The sequence below is a fragment of the Cervus elaphus genome, chromosome 15 (genome assembly GCF_910594005.1).
Source record: "Cervus elaphus chromosome 15, mCerEla1.1, whole genome shotgun sequence".
Classification (NCBI taxonomy): Eukaryota; Metazoa; Chordata; class Mammalia; order Artiodactyla; family Cervidae; genus Cervus; species Cervus elaphus.
In genome coordinates this window covers 29266828-29285242 of record NC_057829.1, presented here as the reverse complement: position 1 = coordinate 29285242, position 18415 = coordinate 29266828, and the positions used below count along the sequence as shown (strand labels likewise).

The 18415-nt window shown below is 49.9% G+C and overlaps 2 protein-coding genes across 5 annotated transcripts in view; both read left to right on the top strand.

The window, feature by feature from the left end:
- The window catches only part of SYNPO2L (synaptopodin 2 like), an 18439-nt gene extending 5871 nt beyond the window's left edge, over positions 1-12568 (top strand). For 2 of the 4 annotated variants that reach the window (XM_043926905.1, XM_043926904.1), the window contains exons 2-4: positions 922-1073; positions 1504-2021; positions 5239-8914. In XM_043926905.1, the coding sequence (XP_043782840.1) occupies positions 922-1073; positions 1504-2021; positions 5239-7400 (2832 nt within the window). In that variant the 3' untranslated portion in view covers positions 7401-8914. Of the gene's footprint in view, positions 1-921; positions 1074-1503; positions 2022-3134; positions 3303-5238; positions 8915-10997; positions 11100-12483 lie in introns of those variants that run through there. The other 2 variants (XM_043926906.1, XM_043926908.1) reach the window with 2 other exon arrangements.
- Positions 11048-18415, top strand: MYOZ1 (myozenin 1). Its single transcript, XM_043926910.1, has 6 exons — positions 11048-11099; positions 12507-12597; positions 13503-13681; positions 15609-15867; positions 16235-16400; positions 17904-18415. The coding sequence occupies exons 2-6, from the start codon at positions 12525-12527 to the stop codon at positions 18133-18135; spliced, it is 909 nt and encodes a 302-aa protein (XP_043782845.1). The 5' UTR covers positions 11048-11099; positions 12507-12524; the 3' UTR covers positions 18136-18415.

Below are 18415 nucleotides of genomic sequence, written 5' to 3'. Positions count from 1 at the left end.
GGAGGTTCTTATTTCTAACTAAATTGGTGTGTGATGAACTGAAGCTGTCTCATCCAGCTCAGCCCAGCCCTGCCCCTGCCTTCAGTCCTCTTTCCTACGCCAGATCCCTTCTCTCACTAGGCAAGACTTTTTTTAGGTACTAGGAGGGTTATGGCAAGATCTGACCTGTCAGATGAAGTTGTTACCATTTTGGTTTCATAGCACAAGCTTATTTTTCTCAACTGTAAAATGTAGATAATAATAGTACCTACTCCATGGATACTAAGTTCTGAAGGATGAAATTCAGTAAAACATGTCGAGTGCTTGGCACTGTGCCTAACATTTAGTAAGCACTCAGTAAATGATAGCCACTACTACTATTATTACTTTAACATGTGTGTGTGTGCACACACGACACACACACACAATCATAATCTCAGAATCTGCTGGACTCCCTCCAGTCTGGAATACTGTAAATCTTGACTGTATAGATAATGGTGCCTAGGATTCCAAGGACTAGAAGAGAAAGAATATTGGCTAGTATAGCTATTTCCTTTGGAGGAAACCCTTGAGGGGATAACCACCATTTCCAGTACATCTCTCCCAGGCATTTTTCCCCAAGCCTCTTTCATTTAGCGGTTACCCTACCTCCCTTCATACGATGTTATTTTCTCCAGTTAGCACCTTCTTCCCTTTAGATTGACCCCCTTAACTGTCACCCCTTGCCCTTCCCCATCCTTTCTTACCCTCTAAAGTACTGGGTTGGCCAAAAAAGTTCGTTTGGGTTTTTCAGTATGATCGTATGAAAAAACCTGAGCAAACTTTTTGGCTAACCCAATAAAATCCCCTCCACATATGGTTCCTTCCTGTCCTAACTCCTTTCATTCTATTCCCCCTTGGAGCCCTCCCTCACCTACAGTCTCTCCTCCAACACCTTCTCAGATCCGAAGACGGAGCCAGGCGGGCAGAGCAGGACTCCGAGAGAGGGATCAGCTTTTGGCCATCAATGGGGTCTCCTGCACCAGCCTCTCTCATGCCAGTGCCATGAGCCTTATCGATGCCTCAGGGAATCAGCTTGTTCTCACCGTGCGGCGGTATGGATCCCTCCACCCCAGCCTATCCCCAGCCTCCTAGTCCAGGGCTTCCGTTGCCTGTCTCAGCTCTATGTCTCACTGACCTGACTTCAGCTGCTAACAAGTACCGATTTCTGCTTGTGTATTTTGCTGGAGCATGGATGTTTGTGTATGCCTCCCAGAGCACTTGAATGTGGGTACGTGGGCCTGTTTTAGACCCCTTGCCTGTCTCTTCATCATCACATCGCTCTTTAAGCCCATTTCCACTCAAAGCCTGCCAAGCAGATTTGCTTCCCAGTTCATCTTCAAATCTCTACTCTATCCAGCCCACCCATTTCACCCAAATGCCAGTCCCCTCTCTCCCCATACAGCCTTCTCCCATCTTCTCCAGCTCCCTCTAGCTATCAGTCATCCAGCTCATTTCTCAAGTTCTGTCATCTTTCCCATCCAGGGTAGAGGACGAGGGACCTGTGCGATCTCCATCCCCGGGTGAGATGCTTCAGGCACTGTCACCCTTGTCTCCGCTGAGTCCTGAGCCCCCAGGGGCTCCAGTTTCCCAGCCTCTCCAGCCCGGGAGCCTCCTCTCGCCCCCTGACAGTGAGGCTTACTATGGAGAGACAGACAGTGATGCTGACGGCCCAGCCACCCAGGAAAAGCCCCGCCGACCCCGCCGCCGAGGCCCCGCAAGGCCCACCCCTCCAGGAGCCCCACCGGATGAGGTCTACCTGTCTGACAGCCCTGCAGAGCCGGCACCTGCTGCCCTTGGCCCTCCCAGCCAGGGTGACAGTCGTGTGAGCTCCCCATCTTGGGAGGATGGGACAACTCTTCAGCCACCCCCCGCCGAGGCCCTGCTGTTGCCCCATGGCCCCCTCCGGCCTGGCCCTCATCTCATCCCTATGGTGGGGCCTGTTCCCCACCCAGTGGCAGAAGATCTTACCACCACCTATACCCAGAAGGCCAAACAAGCCAGTGAGTGCATGAACTCTTTTTCATTATTCAGGATAATTCAGTTTGAGTCCTAAATCTAACCCCCCTTAACCATACATTCTATCAATATCTACCTTATTCTTCCCTTGAATATAGTCTTGGGAATAGGTGGAGAAGAAGAGGGGAAAATAATTAGTCTCACGATCCCCATTATTTTTGCCGTTTGAACCAGTGGGATAAAAAGATACAGGGGGTTCCTTCAGCCTAACCCAGGAAAGGCCTAGGTATAGGGAAGCTGGAAAGGGACATGAACTGATGAAGAGTCTGCCTATTGGTGCTGTGACATTGCTAGATGGCGACGGGGGAGGGGAGCACAGACATGGGGCAGGGGAGAATTTAGAAGCAGGACAGGGACATAGGGACTCTTCAGTGTTACTGCAGGCATAACATCAGAGCTGCCTTTGGCATTGCTAGTTCCATGAAGATTCCTGGGGACTGGGAGGCTATGGAATAGTCATGAGATCCCTAGGAAGTGGTGGAGGGAGAGATCTTTGGCTTCTTATCTCAAGCGATAATGTAGGCCTGGGCAGAAAAAGCCTATTCCACTTATCTCAGGCTCTTTACTATTTTTGATGTGAGCTACAGTACAAGGTTTAAGAGTGAAGTTTCTCCCTGTCTTATGCCTCCCATAGCACTCCTTTCTCGTCACCTTGGAAATCTCAGGATTACCCCTCTAGTTCTCATCTCTTGCTCCTCTCCCCCATCACTCTGATTCCTGATCCATAGAATTTTGTGCCTCTGAGTCTGGAATAGAGGCTAAGGACGTGACAGTTCACCCTCTGACTTTCCTGAGAGTGTCCCATGTCCCACAAAGAAATTCCAGATATACACTTAGGATCCCATGCTTATCCCCAGTTCTCATTTTAGCACCCTCTCCCTTCCCCATCATGCTGGATGAGACTGTAGTTAGTGGCTCAGGGATATTTTTAGCCAAGCAGACCTCATTGTTTAGTGCACTGGGGTTGGGGGGAGGGGTAGGCAGGTGCCCATGTCCATCACACCGGGGCTTGTGGGGCAGCTGAGAGGAGGGAAGGGGCCAGGCTCCAAAAATAGCACAGTGAGCTCATTCAGCTGCCAGCTCTGGGGCCAAGACAAAGGGGCTTTAAAAGGCTTGGGGGGTGGCTCAAGCTGGTCCTGCTCCAGCCAACACTGCCTTTCTCGGCATGGAGACTTTTGAGCCCATCAGCCAAGAGCCCCTCAGCCAAGCCAGCTGCGACAAAGCCCCAAACCCAGTTCCTGAGCTCCAGGACTCGTTCTATGCAGGTACTACCCTCCCATAGCCAAGAGAGTTCTGGAATCTAGAATGAAAGGGACTATATCAACAGTATAGGAAGGGAGGTCTTTGGGAAAGATCTTACTCCCTTACCCCCTTCTCCTTTTTGCCTTCCTGTTCCTTCTTTTCTCAGGAGTTTCACTGCCCTTTTCTCAGAATGGGCTAATGCTATGGCCACATGTCACAGGGGTTTGTGACAACATGAGCTATGGAAAACTCATGGAGAGAGGGTGTGTGTGAGAGAGAGAAGTGTGAGTACTCTATGAATATATGGAAGCATGTGTGTAGGTGTCTCTGGGGGAAGATATGAGTGAACAAGACATTTGTGTGCAGCTAGTATCAAGAAAACTTTGATAGTAAAGATTACTCATAGTGGACCTTAGGTTAAATGCTAAATTGACCTACATTATCTCACTGAATCCTCATAGCAACTCTGTGAGGTAGCCGTTATCTTCATTTACAGATGAGGAAACTGAACTTCATTGAGATGAAGTAACTCTCCCAGGAAACAAAATCTGAACTAAGCTATGAGTCCAGTGCCTATCTCTAGTACTATTGTGTGGTACAAATGTTGGAATGGGTGGAATGACAGCCCAAATTAGAAAGGAGCTTGATATCTTGAGTGGAAAGTAGGTGGAATTTCAAGAATTTTTCAGGAGGAACTGGGGATCACGGATTAGAGAGTAACTGTGTCCAAGTCAGGGTCCTAGCAGCAGGGCAGCCTCTCCCGTTTCCTGGCCCCACCTCCCAGGCCCCACATGGCCTGGGAGGCCCTGTCCTGGCTCCCCTTAGCACACAGTCCTTTTGTGCCTGCCTGGTGGTGGTGCCTGAGCACCCCACTTAGAAGGTTTGAAATATAGGGGGCAGCTTTGACTCTAAAAGAAGCCCACCCCGCCTCCCACCCTCAGCTTGGGGGAAAGGAGACTGTATCAACTGGTGATCTTGAGATATCCTAAAGATTTGGAAGTTCGCCTTGGAGAGCAGCACTCTGGCTTTTCCTGCATCTCGGATCTGAGGCCATCCCTGGCTGTGAGTAGCAGGGGTTTAAGGCACAGAGGAGTGCCTTGGAGGTTAGAAGGCACGAAATTTTGTCCCAACTGTTAGTGACAGTGTCTCTGCTAGGGGAATTCTGGGAAGAAGAGCTACCTGGGCTACGCATGTATGTTTTTGTGTGGACACATGGATTTACACATGTGTCTATTAACTGGGGTGTATATAAGCCAGAGTATATGGGAATGAGGGAGAAAAATACATCTGAGAACGTAAGCTCATAGGTGCCTTTCTCTAGAGCCATATTCTTGTTGAAATGATGTGTGGTGGGAGTTATTTCTGTGAATGTACATGTGGCTGTATATGTAGATGTGGCTTACATGATGGTAGTGGAATTATGAATGAAGAGTCCCACTGCTAAGGATCCTTTTATCCTTAGTATAGGGTAAGGGGTAGGAAGAGGGGAAGTCCCAAATTTTCCGAGAAGCCCTCTAACGTGGTCTATGGTGGGAGAAGTGTCCCTTCTCATCTTTTCTTACCCTGGGACCTGCTTCATGTCCTTGCCTGCCATGTGAAGTGACCTCCCCCGCATCTCTCACCCTCACATTGCCAGCCAGAAATGGAGGGGAGAGGGGGGACAAGTGCGTGACGTGAATAAAAGTGATTTCCAGAAAGACAAGAGCAGAGTAGAGGAGAGCTGTGTGGTCAGTGGTGTCAGGGCAGCCAACTAAGCTCTGCCTTCCCTTCCATTGTCCTTGGTTTCACCTTTCACCTCCACTCTGCCCCCAAGTCAGAGGACTTTGCCACAGGCAGGAGAGCCCTTGTGGGTTAGGCCAGTGAAAAGGCCAGAGGTAGAGGCTTAAGGGAACTGGGAGGAGGGGGAGAGCCTTGGGGCTCACAGATGCATACTGACCACCCCCCTTCTCCTCTCCTCAGAGCTACAAAGGGCAGAGAGCCTCCAAGAGAGGAGTGTGAAGGAGGCCAAGACCAAATGCCGGACGATTGCATCCCTGCTCACCGCAGCCCCCAACCCCCACTCCAAGGGGGTACTGATGTTTAAGAAACGTCGGCAGAGAGCCAAGAAGTACACCCTAGTGAGCTTTGGGGCTGCCGCGGGGACCGGCGCTGAGGAGGAGGACGGCTTGCCTCCAACCAGTGAGTCCGAGCTGGACGAAGAGGCTTTCTCCGACGCCCGCAGCCTCACCAACCAGACCGACTGGGACAGCCCCTACCTGGACATGGAGCTAGCCAGGCCGAGCTCAGGCACAGCAGAGAGCCCGGGGCTGGGAGGGCAGCTGAGTGAGGCCTCCGGGCGAGGGGCCCAACTCTTTGAACAGCAGCGCCAGCGCACAGCCTCCATCACCCAGCAGCTGGCCCAGGAAGGTCCAGCGGCCACGCTCAACGGGCAGGGCCTGCAGTCTCCACCTCGGCCACAAAGCGCTCCGCCAGAGGCGGCTGTGCTCCCACCCAGCCCTTCGCCAGCCCCTGTAGCCAGCCCCAGACCTTTCCTCGCTGGCTGTGGAACCTCTACCTCAGCTCCAAGCATCTTTAACCGTTCAGCTAGGCCCTTTACTCCCGGCTTACAAGGGCAGCGGTCAGGTACCACCTCGGTTATTTTCCGGCCCCTAGCTCCCAAGAGGGCAAATGAGAGCCTGGGAGGCCTCAGCTCCGCCCCACCGCCTTTCCTGTCTCCTCCGCAGGGTACCACTCCTGTGCCCAGCTTCACTTCAGGGGTTCCCAGCCACGTGCCAGTCCCCGCTTCCCCCAGCACCCCACGCCCCTCCGGCCCCGTGACGGCCACCAGCTCCCTATACATCCCAGCCCCTAATCGTCCTGTTACACCAGGCGGGGCCCCAGAGCCCCCCGCCCCCGCTAGCGGAGCTGCCATGACCTCCACCGCTTCTATCTTCCTGTCGTCGCCTCTGCGACCTGCTGCGCGCCCAGAAGCGCCTGCCCTTAGCTCCGCGGCCCCTGAGCCCCCCAGCGCTCGGGAGCAACGCATCTCCGTGCCAGCTGCTCGCACGGGCATCCTCCAGGAGGCCCGGCGTCGGGGGACCAGAAGGCAGATGTTCCGGTCGGGAAATGAGGAGACGAAGAATTCGCCCAACCCCGAGCTGCTATCGTTGGTGCAAAACCTGGATGAAAAACCCCGGGCTGGGGGCGCGGAATCTGGGCCAGAGGAGGATGCTCTGAGCCTCGGGGCTGAAGCCTGCAACTTCATGCAGCCACCAGGGGGCAGGAGTTACAAGACGTTGCCTCACGTGACAGCTAAAACCCCGCCTCCAATGGCCCCCAAGACCCCACCCCCTACGGCTCCTAAGACTCCACCCCCAGTGGCTCCTAAGCCCCCTTCTCGAGGGTTCCTCGATGGGTTAGTGAACGGGGCGGCCCCTTCGGCTGGAATCCCTGAAACACCAAGGCTTCAGGGGAGGGGAGGGGAGCTGTTTGCCAAACGTCAGAGCCGAGCGGACAGGTATGTGGTGGAAGCTCCACCTGGTCCTGGCCTTGGCCCTCGGCCCAGAAGCCCTTCTCCTACCCCCTCACTGCCCTCTTCCTGGAAATATTCACCCAATATACGTGCCCCACCTCCAATTGCTTACAACCCACTGCTCTCACCCTTTTTCCCTCAAGCTGCCCGAACTCTCCCTAGTAAGACCCAATCCCAAGGGCCTCGGGCAGCCCCTAAACAGGGCATTAAGGCTCTGGATTTCATGCGGCACCAGCCCTACCAACTTAAAACTGCCATGTTCTGTTTTGATGAGGTTCCCCCGACTCCTGGACCCACCTCCTCAGGGCCTCCCAAAACTGCCAGAGTCCAGGAGATCCGCCGATTTTCAACTCCAGCGCCGCAGCCCACTGCGGAACCCCTGGCCCCCACTGTGCTCGCCCCCAGAGCAGCCACTACATTGGATGAGCCCATCTGGAGGACAGAGCTGGCCTCAGCCCCTGTCCTTAGCCCACCCCCTCCTCCAGAGTCTCCCAGAGGTCTTGGGACCTCCCCCAGCTCCTGTGGCTTCCAAGTAGCCAGGCCCCGGTTCTCAGCTACCAGAACAGGGTTGCAGGCTCATGTGTGGAGGCCTGGGGCAGGCCACCACTGAACAGGGCACAGCTCCCAGGACCAAGGGGAGGTGGAACATTCAGTTCCTAAAATTGCTTCTCCTTCCCAACGCTCTCCCTGCCCGCCCCCCCCCCTCCCCAAGCAGGCTAAATTACCCCCCTGCCAGAGATAGTTTTGGAGTTGGTGTCCTGTTCCCCAGTTTCCTCCTGGCTCCCAACCTCCCTGCTGCTTTCCAGCCTACTATCTCTGCTTTGGTGTCTGTGCTTCTCTGTAGTTCCTTGCCTGGATCTCTGTCTTTAGGTCTCTTCACCTACACTCCTCTGCTGGTCTCTATTTCTCTACATTTGTGCCTTTTTCTGTGGGCCTTGTTTTAACATTCAATGAGAAACACACAGGGAAGTTACTACTAAGACCTTAGGCGAGAAGCTCACCACCAGACAGGCAGCAAAGGGACTGTACTGACCCCTATTTGCATTAAGTTACTCGCTGTTCCTCACTCTTCTTTCCCAGCTTGGCTGGTATATTCCTAGGCATGTGTACGTCTGTGAATGTGTGTGTGTATGTGTAAGTGTGTGCATGAACACAGATGTGCTCTTCTGTCTGAGGCAAGAATAAGAGAAGAGGTCTAAATAAAGACCCAATCTGGGTCTCACCTTTGCTCTGATAAAGGAAGAGTCAGCTGTCCTCACATAGAATGTCTGGAGGAGAGAAAGAGATTGACTAGAGTTAAAGATCATCATCTGCAGCAAATGTTGAGCACCTTGTGAAATTCACAGGGTGTGAGGAGACACGAAGGACCAGGGCAGTTTGTATGGGTTGAGTTACATCAGTTAGACCAGGAATAGAACTAAGAATTCTGTTCCTCAGGATTTCAGAAAGCTAACAACTTGAGAGGCCCATACTGAGCAACAGAGCATCCAGGAAATGAAAGAAAATGTCCTCTGAGAATGACCAAATCTTTGGCTTCATGGCCTCATGAACCTAAGACAGAAAGGAAGGGGAAAAGAACCTTAATGTGGCAAATAAGGTAGAAGCCAGAAGCAGAACAGAAATGAATGAAATTGAGCCTTAGAGAGGAGCATGGTTAGGGTGAGTGCAGTGTTGGTGGAGTAAAATTGGATAATAAACCAGTCACATACAAAAGGGGGACTGGGAGGAAATATGAGGAAGAAGTATGTATATGTTAGAGAGAAGGGGGATGATAGTAGAGGGATGCAAGAACGTGTGCTGACTGTTGAAAAAACAGGTATATCTGTGTTCTTCCTGTGAATCTGTTCCTCTGTCTTCTGCAGCTTGTTATAACTACCTGGGAAAGGGTAAGGAAACACCCAGAGCCAAAACTGCTTTTTAGTTCTACCCCATCTCTCAAATTGTAGCTCCTATTCCTTTCCAGCTTGAGGTCCTGATCTCTGTCCTAGAGAGAGACAGACTCCCCTCTCACCATGACCACCAGTCACTTTTGCTGCTTGACCTGGAAACTGATCATTTCCTTTGCATATTGAGTGTGATCCACAGTGCTTTGGTTTGTGCACAAGAATAAACTTATGCCCTGTATCTTCTGTTGTCATCTTGTCTAGTTTCTTGCCTAAATCCTGGTCTCCCCTTCATCCTATCTAATTCATTTTCCCGATCTCCTGATTCCTGATCTTTTTCTCAGCTCCTGCCCTCCAATTTTTTACTGTTTTGCCCTTCACCCCCATGCCTTTTGCTCTTCTCTACCAATTCTGTCCTGCCCCCATGTAGCCACCTCCATCTGGTTCCCTCTGTCCAGATTCTCCCCTTCTTCATCCCCTGCTCCATACTTCTCAAATGAGGCCTCAGCTCACAGAACCAAGACAATTTGAAAAGGCCTTCCAACACTTTTGCTATCAACATTTCCCAACTGCCTGGAGGAAATGAAGGGAAAGCAGTGGCTGAAGGTGAAGGTGGAGTGAGAGAAGGAAGAGGGAGAGAGAGGGTGAATCAGCCTGGACTAATAAAAGAGAAGGCACTGGAAAGCAGGCTTGACTAGACTTGAGAAGGGAAGTTCTATTACCCCAGTTTTACCAGCAGGGGGCAGATTTGTGCCAATAACCAAGCCTATGACTCTGATCCTGTCACAAGTAAGCAGCCTCAGAAAATTCTGCTGGAGGAGGGCACGATGACCCACTTCAATACTCTTGCTGGGAAAATCCCACGGACAGAAGAGCCTGGAGGGGTACAGTGCATGGGGTTGCAAAGAGTCTCACACAACTGAAGGGACTGAGCGTAAATGCATGCTCACACACAGAATTACACAGGGAGGGCTCAGAAAGCCTACAATGCACATTCTGTCTTCATTCACATAGTAGTTTTAGGTGCTCAATCATAGAACACCAAAATTTTGGTTGGTTTTTGTGGGTTTTGAGGGGAGGATGGTAATGATGACAAAATCAGTCTTTGCTACTTATGTTTTTTCATCTAACTGCTTTTTTGGGTTAGGAGAGAACAGAGAAAAAGGACCAAAGATGAGGTATCTGGAGGCTAAATTGGTTTGGTCAGAGGCCAAGTAGAGTGGAGCAGGGTGACCTTTTGGCCCCTAACCTTAACCTATGAAGTTCAGGATGGGAAAAGGATGTGGTCAGGAAAAGTGGATAGCTCACAGAGAGACAAAATGGTATTCTGGGAGCTACAAAAGCCACTTCCTAAGGCAGCCATAGCTTGGTGGTGGATACAGCAGAGGTGAAGCATCTGGTTGCAAAACCTGAGCAGAAGACGGAGGAGGATCCAGGATGTTCTTGCAGCTATTGAGAAAGGGCTCAGGCAAATGGCAGACTTCCCTCCAGGGGGCTCTCAAGCTTGTGCCCCAGCCCAGAGGCTTCTCTAGACCAGTGTGAATGGGATAGTCCAGATCCCATGGGGTGTGTGTTCCCTTTAAAGAAAATTCCAAGTAGGAACCTCAGAGAGTAAAGCCCTGGCAGGTCAGAAGCCTCCATGTCCTTCTCAGGAAGAAGGCTATCTATCCAGGGAAAAGTGACATCTGTCCTCTGAGCAGCCTGAGTTGAGCACCCCAACAGCAAATGGGGATAAAAACGAGGAAACTGGCTCAAGTTTTGCCCCACATCATCCCTGACAGCCTAAGCACTGTATTTGGTTAATTTGGTCCCTTATCCTGCTAAGATCTGGCCCTCCCAGAAGAAAGACCAGCTTATCCAGGAACTTTCAAAGGGCACTTACATTGTGAACAGAAATTCCCTTCTCCAGACATAGCATCTTAAGCCTTCCCACCCCCAAAATGCATCCACATGTCCCTCCAGCCCCGGCCTACATTGGCTCTGCATGGCTCTCCAGACACGTTCTCCTGGTTCTCACTCTCCCACTCCGAATTCCTATCCACCACTTGCTGCCTGCTTCCTCTCTCCCTCTCAGTTTTCAGTTTCTCCCTGAGTGCTTCTCTGGATCTGAGCCTCTAGGTGCCAAGAAAGGGGAGTCCCTGGGCAGAGTGATCCTTGGCTCAGACAGCTTAGTGGGAGAATTCCAAAGGCTTTTCCTACCCTTCCTGAGCCTCTGGGCAAGGAGGGCGGGATCTTGGTTCCAGGGTCTCAGTACCCCCTGTGCCATTTGAGCTGCTTGCGCTCATCAACTCTATTAATAACCACTCTCCCTCCCCCACTGCCAGTGCTGCCCCCACGCCTGCCCAGCTCGGGTTCTCTAGTCACAGCAGCCCAGTCCTCCAGAGCTGCTGGACCCCAGGGAGAGCTGACCACCGCCTGAACAGCCGGTAAGTCTCTGGCTAATGGCCCAAGGGGCTGGAGCGCCTTCTGTTCACTGCTGTGTCTGTCTGTGTCTGTAATAGTGACCCTTGATCCCAGGGGAGCTGCCCCCCTCCTCCATCTATACTCATTCCCCACTTGTCCAGTTCAGGGGAGCCACAGAGAGTTGGAGGGAGAAGGCCTCCAGAGGGTGGGGGGACTGGAGATGTTGGGGAAGGCACTGAAGAAATGGGCAGGGGGGTGGAAAGTGAGAGGCTGGATGGAAAATGAGAACCTGGTTGGGGCTGAGAGGAGGACAGGGAAAGTCCATTTAGCAGTTCCTGGGCTCCAGCTGCAGCAGACCCCACTAAGCGAGTAGGATTGCAGGTGTGTTGTGAGATAGGACTCAGCAGAAGACAGCATTTTGCTGAGACCCAGCTTCTGTGAAGGAGGGGCTGGAATTTCTATCTTTTTCCAGCTTGTCCCCATCTACTGCCAGGTCCTATGATTATGTTTCTGTCCTCCCTGAATTTCCTGCTGCTGTGATATTGCTGAATTGATATGCATCAAGGTTCAAATGTCCCCTGACCTCCCTCTGTGCTCTGCTTCTAGGGTCCAGTCAGGGCTGGGGGGTGGGGGGAGTGACTGAGAGAGCAGGCGCAGTGCTGTGACCTCCCAGGCCATGATCCAGCTGGCCCAAGGGAGGGGCAGTAACCTCTTCATCCTATGGAGAATGTTTTTGGCTGGATCTCCTCAATGCTGGCAGAACATTTTTTCTGCTCCACCCCCACCTCCCCACCCCTGCCCTGGGGCTTGGGGGAAACTGAGAGACCAGAGCTTGGAATGACAGTCCCAAACTGAGAGCCCCATGCAAATAAAAACTTCATATCATGCCAAACCAGTGAAATCTGAATGCATTGCCCTACCTGTAATTTGTTTGTTTTATTCCCAACATACGTTGTGTTCCTATACCCTGCACCATCTCTGTGTAAAACAGCTGAACAGAGAGGTTGGTAGAAGGTAGGAAGAGGGGGTGCATCTATACTTTCTGCTCTGCTTCCTAAGAAGAGAAGACATAAAGCAATGGGTTTTCACTTTTTGTGTGTGTGTGTTAGTTGCTCGGTGGTGTCCAACTCTTTGCGACCCCATGGGGTGTTGCATGCCAGGCTCCTCTGTCCATGGTCCATGTGATTTTCCAGGCAAGAAAACTGGAGTGGGTTGCCATTTCCTTCTCCAGGGGATCTTCCTGACCCAGGGATCGAACCCAGGTCTCCTGCATTGCAGGCAGACTGTTTACTCTCTGAGCTACCAGGGAAGCCTTTTTCTCTGAAAAATCTAATGAAATGTTTTTCCTGAAGTCCATAAGCAGTACCTTACTGGAGACACTCACTCTAGACCCTGTGCATCCTTCAGCTTCCCCTTGCCACCCTGTCCAGGCTCCATCCACCTCCACAATGCCACTCTCAGGGACCCCGGCCCCCAATAAGAAGAGGAAATCCAGCAAGCTGATCATGGAACTCACTGGAGGTATGGCATGTTCGCATCTACCTAGTATGGGACTTCTTAGTAACAGTATCTCTGGCCCAAGAGTTCCAGAAATATCATAAGGTTGTATATGTCTTAAGGTGAAGAGATAGGAAGAGACAAGAGGAATTTGGGGTGGTGGTGGGGTTTGCGGGGGTGGGGGGAGAAGAAAGAACAAGAAAGAATTCAACACTGACTACTCCCCCTTCCACCCTTTTCACCTTGTAATCTGAGACAGTAATATCCCTGCCATGTTACCCAGCACAGGTCCAAGACAACAGGACCCACAGGTCAATGAGGTGTGTTTGAGGAGAAAATATATATGATGCAGACTGGCACAGAGTAAGGTCTCAATAAGTGCTTAATTTCCTTCTTTCCCCAGAACTAAAGAGCTTTGTCTGAGCACTTAAAACGGGAAATTCCTTGGGCATTTTTCCTGGGGGTAGATGAGCTCTCCTAATACTGAGAGGCTGTTTGCAGCCAGAGTTTATGAGAGGAAGAGAAGGGAAAGGAGTTGAGACAGGAGTCTATATTTAGAGGTGGCCTTTGGGCTTCCCCCCATGCTATGGCTTCCTCAATGTTCTCCACCTATGATGTTTCTTTACTCTTTTGCCGTGTACCCCATACTTCTGTTACACCATGTACCCTCTCCAGGCCACTTTAGTATTCCCCATCTTCCCCTCTGTGCCCCGTTTCCCATGCATTCTCTCCCAACTCCAAACCCAGGAAATCAAAATCCCTCATAAACTAGACAGAATTGAACCAGACATCAGAGGCAGCATCTGCTTCCCTCAGTGGTCTCTACTGGGACACACACACACGCCTAGTTGTGGATGGCAGCTGCATTTGGAACTAGAAAACCCCACTTTCCCCTTTCCCTTGTCTCTGCCTCCCCACCTCCCTGAAAGGTGGACAAGAGAGCTCGGGCCTGAACCTGGGCAAGAAGATCAGTGTCCCAAGGGATGTGATGCTGGAGGAGCTGTCGCTGCTCACTAACCGGGGCTCCAAGATGTTCAAACTGAGGCAGTTGCGTGTGGAGAAGTTCATCTATGAAAACCACCCTGATGTCTTCTCTGACAGCTCAATGGTGAGTTCAGAACTCTACCGCTCTCGAAGCCTAGTGCCTCTTCTGACAGCTTCTTGGCAGGCCCAGAGTTTCCAAAATATTATCAACTTCCCCTCCCTGCAAATTTATAAACTCATTAACCCCTCTGATATAGCATGCCTCCAATAGATGCAGGGTGAATTACGACCCACCCCTGAAACTAAATTTGTATCTTAGAACTGGTGAAGCAGGGTGAGGAGTACCACACCTTCAGGGAGAAAATTCCTCCCCAGTATGGTTAAGCATTAAAGATAGGATTGCCAGATAAAACACAGGATGCCCAGTCCTATGTTTTAAATTTGAGATACACACTAAACAAGCTATAGAGATATATTTATAGCACAGGAAATAAAGGCAGTATTTTATAATGCCTTTAAATGGTGTATAATCTATACATAAATCAACTCTACTTCAATTACAAAAATAAAGTTGAGATACACACAAATAGTTTTTTTGTAAAGTATATCTCACAATATTTGGGATGTAACTTTTTTTTAAAATTGAAGACACTTAGGGAATTCCCTGGTGGTCCAGTAGTTAGGACTCGGTGCTTTCACTGCCAGGGGCCTGGATTCCCTTCTTGGTTGGGGAACTAAGATCCCACAAGCCACGCAGCACAGTCAAAAATTGAAGATATTTAAATTTGAATTTCAGATACACAATAATTTTCTAGTATAAGTGTGTCCCATGAAATATTTGTGACATAAAAATTAAATTAGAAAATACAGGATACCCAGTTAAAAATTTTTTTTTAACCCAGTTAAATTTGAATTTCAGATACATGATGGATACTTTCTTATATCTAAATATGTCCCACGTAATACGTAGGCATATTTGTACTAAAAAACTATTGTTGTGTATCTGAAATTCAAATTTAACTGGTGTCCTGTGATTTTTGTGTATGTGCAAAAATCTGGCAACCCTAGAAAGAGGTAAGTGAATTTTTATAGCCATCTCTTCTTGAGCCATTTGTATATTTAAAGTGTCAGTCTAAGGGCCAGAGATGCAGGGACTGAAACCATCCATTAAGGCCCAACATCCCTTAGTCAGGGTCATTATCCAAAAAGAAGTAGGGATTGGAGAGGAGCCAGGCACAAGATGTTACAGCTGAGGAGGAGGGGATCGTCTCCATTTCCTTTCTTCCCCCTCCATCTTTCCCAAGCAGCCAGGGGAGAGTGAAAATAGATGCCTACATGGGGCCAGGGGCAGGAGTGTCTGCCATTGGCCCATACGTATGAGCAGAACAAAATTGCTGAGCCGACCATATCTAACTTTAGGAGGCCAGAAGCCCTCCTCCCTGCCTGTGTCTGGTTACACTGGGTGGAGCGTGGGGGTGTGCATGGTGGGTGGCCAGGAGAGCCTCCTGAAGGAGTTGGCAGGGTTATTTTTAGGCTTTGGGGATGAATCCAGTGTTGCCCTTTGGGCCACCCTTCCCCCTACCCACTACAGTTTCACTGTCAGGAAGTCCTGGTTCGCTATGCACCAAAAGGAGGAAGGGAGAGGAAGAGACACACTTTTCATCCGTTAGACAAGATGGTGGGAGAGAGGCAGAGATCTCCTTAGTTTCTCAAATTAAGGCTGGGTTCTCCATGCCAAACCCAATCTCTCAAATTGTAGTGGAACAGACGTCTCGATCCTTTTCGCATTGGTAAGGATGGGAAAGGGGAGTTTGGACAGTAACTTGCCTCTATCCTAGATGTAATTCAAAGAACTGAGCCAAAGGCATTGTATCCCTTTAGGAGAGTTCAATTTCTCTCAGTCAGGTTTATCCACTAACGTCTAGCGGATGGGGGTGTCTCAGAGGATTCGGCGTCTTTGAATTGGCCATTGTCTCTGATCACTTCATACTTGCTATGGTATTCTCTGTGCCCACTGCTAACCTTCCCCTCGCTCTGTCCTTTCTTTTCAGGATCACTTCCAGAAGTTCATTCCCACAGTGGGGGGACAGCTGGGGATGGCCGGCCAGGGATTCTCCTATAGCAAGAGCAGTGCCGGAGGCCAGGCAGGGAGAAGTGGCTCTGCCGGCCAGTTTGGCTCTGACCAGCAACACCATCGTCAGGGCTCTGGGTCTGGCTCTGGCCCTGGATCTGGGGGTGCAGGTGGTCCTGGGGGCCATGCAGGCAGAGGAGGTGCTGCTGGCACAGCAGGGGCTGGCGAGACAGGAACAGGCAAGTATCCTCACCCAAGAGTCAAGTGTCTGGTCCCTAAAGCAGAGAAATCCCCAGGAATGAGGCCTGGACTGGGTGTTGGATGCAGGAGAGGCCTGTTGAGATATCTTCATGGGTCTTCTGGGTCCAGAAGGATACAGAGACATGTCTATTCCACCCAGAAGTCCTATCCCTCAGTCACCATTCTCTCATTCATCACATATCTGACTCCAGGCTATCATGGTTTCGCAAACCATAAACAATTACTAGCATGTTTTACCTTTGGTCCCCAGCCCCTACCGACTTCTTTAGTACAGAGTTCTAGACTAATTTCCATTTCCTCCTAACTGCTATCATTTGACTATTATTTCTCTCCCCCGGCTGCCAGACAACCAGGCAGGTGGAGACGGAAAACATGTCACTGTGTTTAAGACCTATATTTCCCCATGGGAGAAAGCCATGGGCGTTGACCCCCAGCAGAAAGTGGAACTTGGCATCGACCTTCTGGCCTACGGGGCCAAAGCTGAACTCCCTAAGTATAAGTCCTTCAACAGGTAAGGGGGATGAGAAAGGAACCTGATGCATTCCAGTGTATGGCAACATGTCCTTAGTTGGAATGGAGACTTTGGTTCAGATGTTTCAGAAGGAGACTGAGGAGGCATAGGAGTAATATGGGGGCCCTAATTGAAGGCTTTTGCTCTTTTCACTCTAGCTCAGAGAAACAGCATGGTATGATGAAGGAAAAATTAGCTAGGAGGCAGGATCTGAATTTTGGTTCATTGTTATTAGCTGTGGGGGAAAGTAACCCTACTTCTGAAACTTCGTTGCCTTGACTGTGAAGTGGGAATAATATATTACACACATGTAAAGGGCTCTTGTGGGGGGGGGTCCCTTCATTCAAAGTTATAATTTTCATTACTGTCCTTGTAGTAGAATTCTATTTCTCTTTTCTTTTTTCATTGAAGTATAGTTGACTTACAACATTATATTGTCTTCAGGTGTACAACAGTGACACAGTATTTTTATAGATTACATACCACACAAAGTTATTATAATGTTATTGAAGATTCTGTTTCTTTATTCCCTACTTTGAAGTAAAACGTGAAGTGAAAGTGTTAGTTGCTCAGTTGTGTCCAACTCTTTGTGACTCCGTGGACTGTAGCCTGCCATGCTCCTCTGTCCATGGAATTCTCCAGGCAAGAATACTGGAGTGGGTTGCCATTCCCTAGTTCACCTAGTCCAGGGGATCTTCCCCACCTGGGGATCAAACCCAGATCTCCTGCATTGCAGGCAGATTCTTTACGGTCTGAGTCACCAGGGAAGCCCCTACTTTAATAAGGCTCAAATACCGATCCTTTTGGAGCTAAGCTTCTCTAGACTGTGTGAAAACAGGACAGGGAAGCACTAGAGAAATGCTTTTGCTTTTGGTCCTAAGTGAGTGAGTGAGTGAAAGTTGCTCAGTCATGTCCGATTCTTTGAGACCCAATGGACTGTAGTCCATAGAATTCTCCAGGCCAAAATACTGGAGTGGGTAGCCATTCCCTTCTCCAGGGGATCTTCCCAACCCAGGGATCAAACCAGGGTCTCCTGCATTGCAGGCGTATTCTTTACCAGTTGAGCTACCAGGGAAGCTCTTTGGTCCTGAGGTGCCTGGATTTTCCAGGAAATGTTAATTCTTCTCATTTAGGGCACACATTATCCACTGGAGGTGGGGTAGGGGTTTTGAGGGAGGTCTCTACACTATAATTTAAGGTGATCTCAGACCCATGGGCCTGTAGTGTTTGGTGTCCATTTTTCTGAAATGTGACTGGTTTGGATCACAGCTATCCATGAGACTGTTTAGTACCCTCTAGACTACTTTTCTCTTTATTAGCCGTGGGGAAGCAAGCAAACCAGAAGGTGGAATGGATTACTAAGGGAGAAGAAGAAAAAGCAGTGCAGAAGTGATCTTAAACTGGAATTCACAGACTTCTCCATCCTCCAAACAGGGTAACATTTCACTGACAAACTTTTTCTTTTGTTCTGGTTTTTAATGAAATCATGTTTCTCCTTTTCAGGACAGCAATGCCTTATGGTGGATATGAGAAGGCCTCCAAACGCATGACCTTCCAGATGCCCAAGTTTGACCTGGGGCCCTTGCTGAGCGAACCCCTAGTTCTCTACAACCAGAACCTCTCCAACAGGCCTTCTTTCAATCGAACCCCTATTCCCTGGCTGAGCTCCGGGGAGCCTGTAGACTACAATGTGGATATTAGCATCCCCTTGGATGGAGAAACCGAGGAGCTGTGAGGTGTTTCCACCTCTAGTTTGTATCAAGTTTCCCCTCTCTGGTTCCATTTTGGAGAGGGAATGCTGAGCAGGATACCCCCACTAAAAATCTAGGATCCTTGTGGGACTGGAGGGAAAAAGAAAGGAAAGATCTTTCTTTTCACTTTTCACTCAAAGTCCCCACTCCAAGCATCTTTTCTTACCAACTCAGAGCTCCCCTTCCACTGCTCTATATGGAACCTGCTCTTTTATGGAATTTGCTCTGCCTTCAGTAACAGTTAATAAACTTCAAGGAAATGAA

What these genes read in the sequence shown, in the direction of transcription:
- MYOZ1 (XM_043926910.1), top strand. Translation starts at nt 12,525, where the DNA reads ATGCCACTCTCAGGGACCCCGGCCCCCAATAAGAAGAGGAAATCCAGC. An exon ending in TCTTCTCTGACAGCTCAATG is followed by an intron (nt 13,682 to 15,608) that starts GTGAGTTCAGAA and finishes CTTTCTTTTCAG; the next exon opens with GATCACTTCCAGAAGTTCAT. An exon ending in GGCTGGCGAGACAGGAACAG is followed by an intron (nt 15,868 to 16,234) that starts GCAAGTATCCTC and finishes CCCGGCTGCCAG; the next exon opens with ACAACCAGGCAGGTGGAGAC.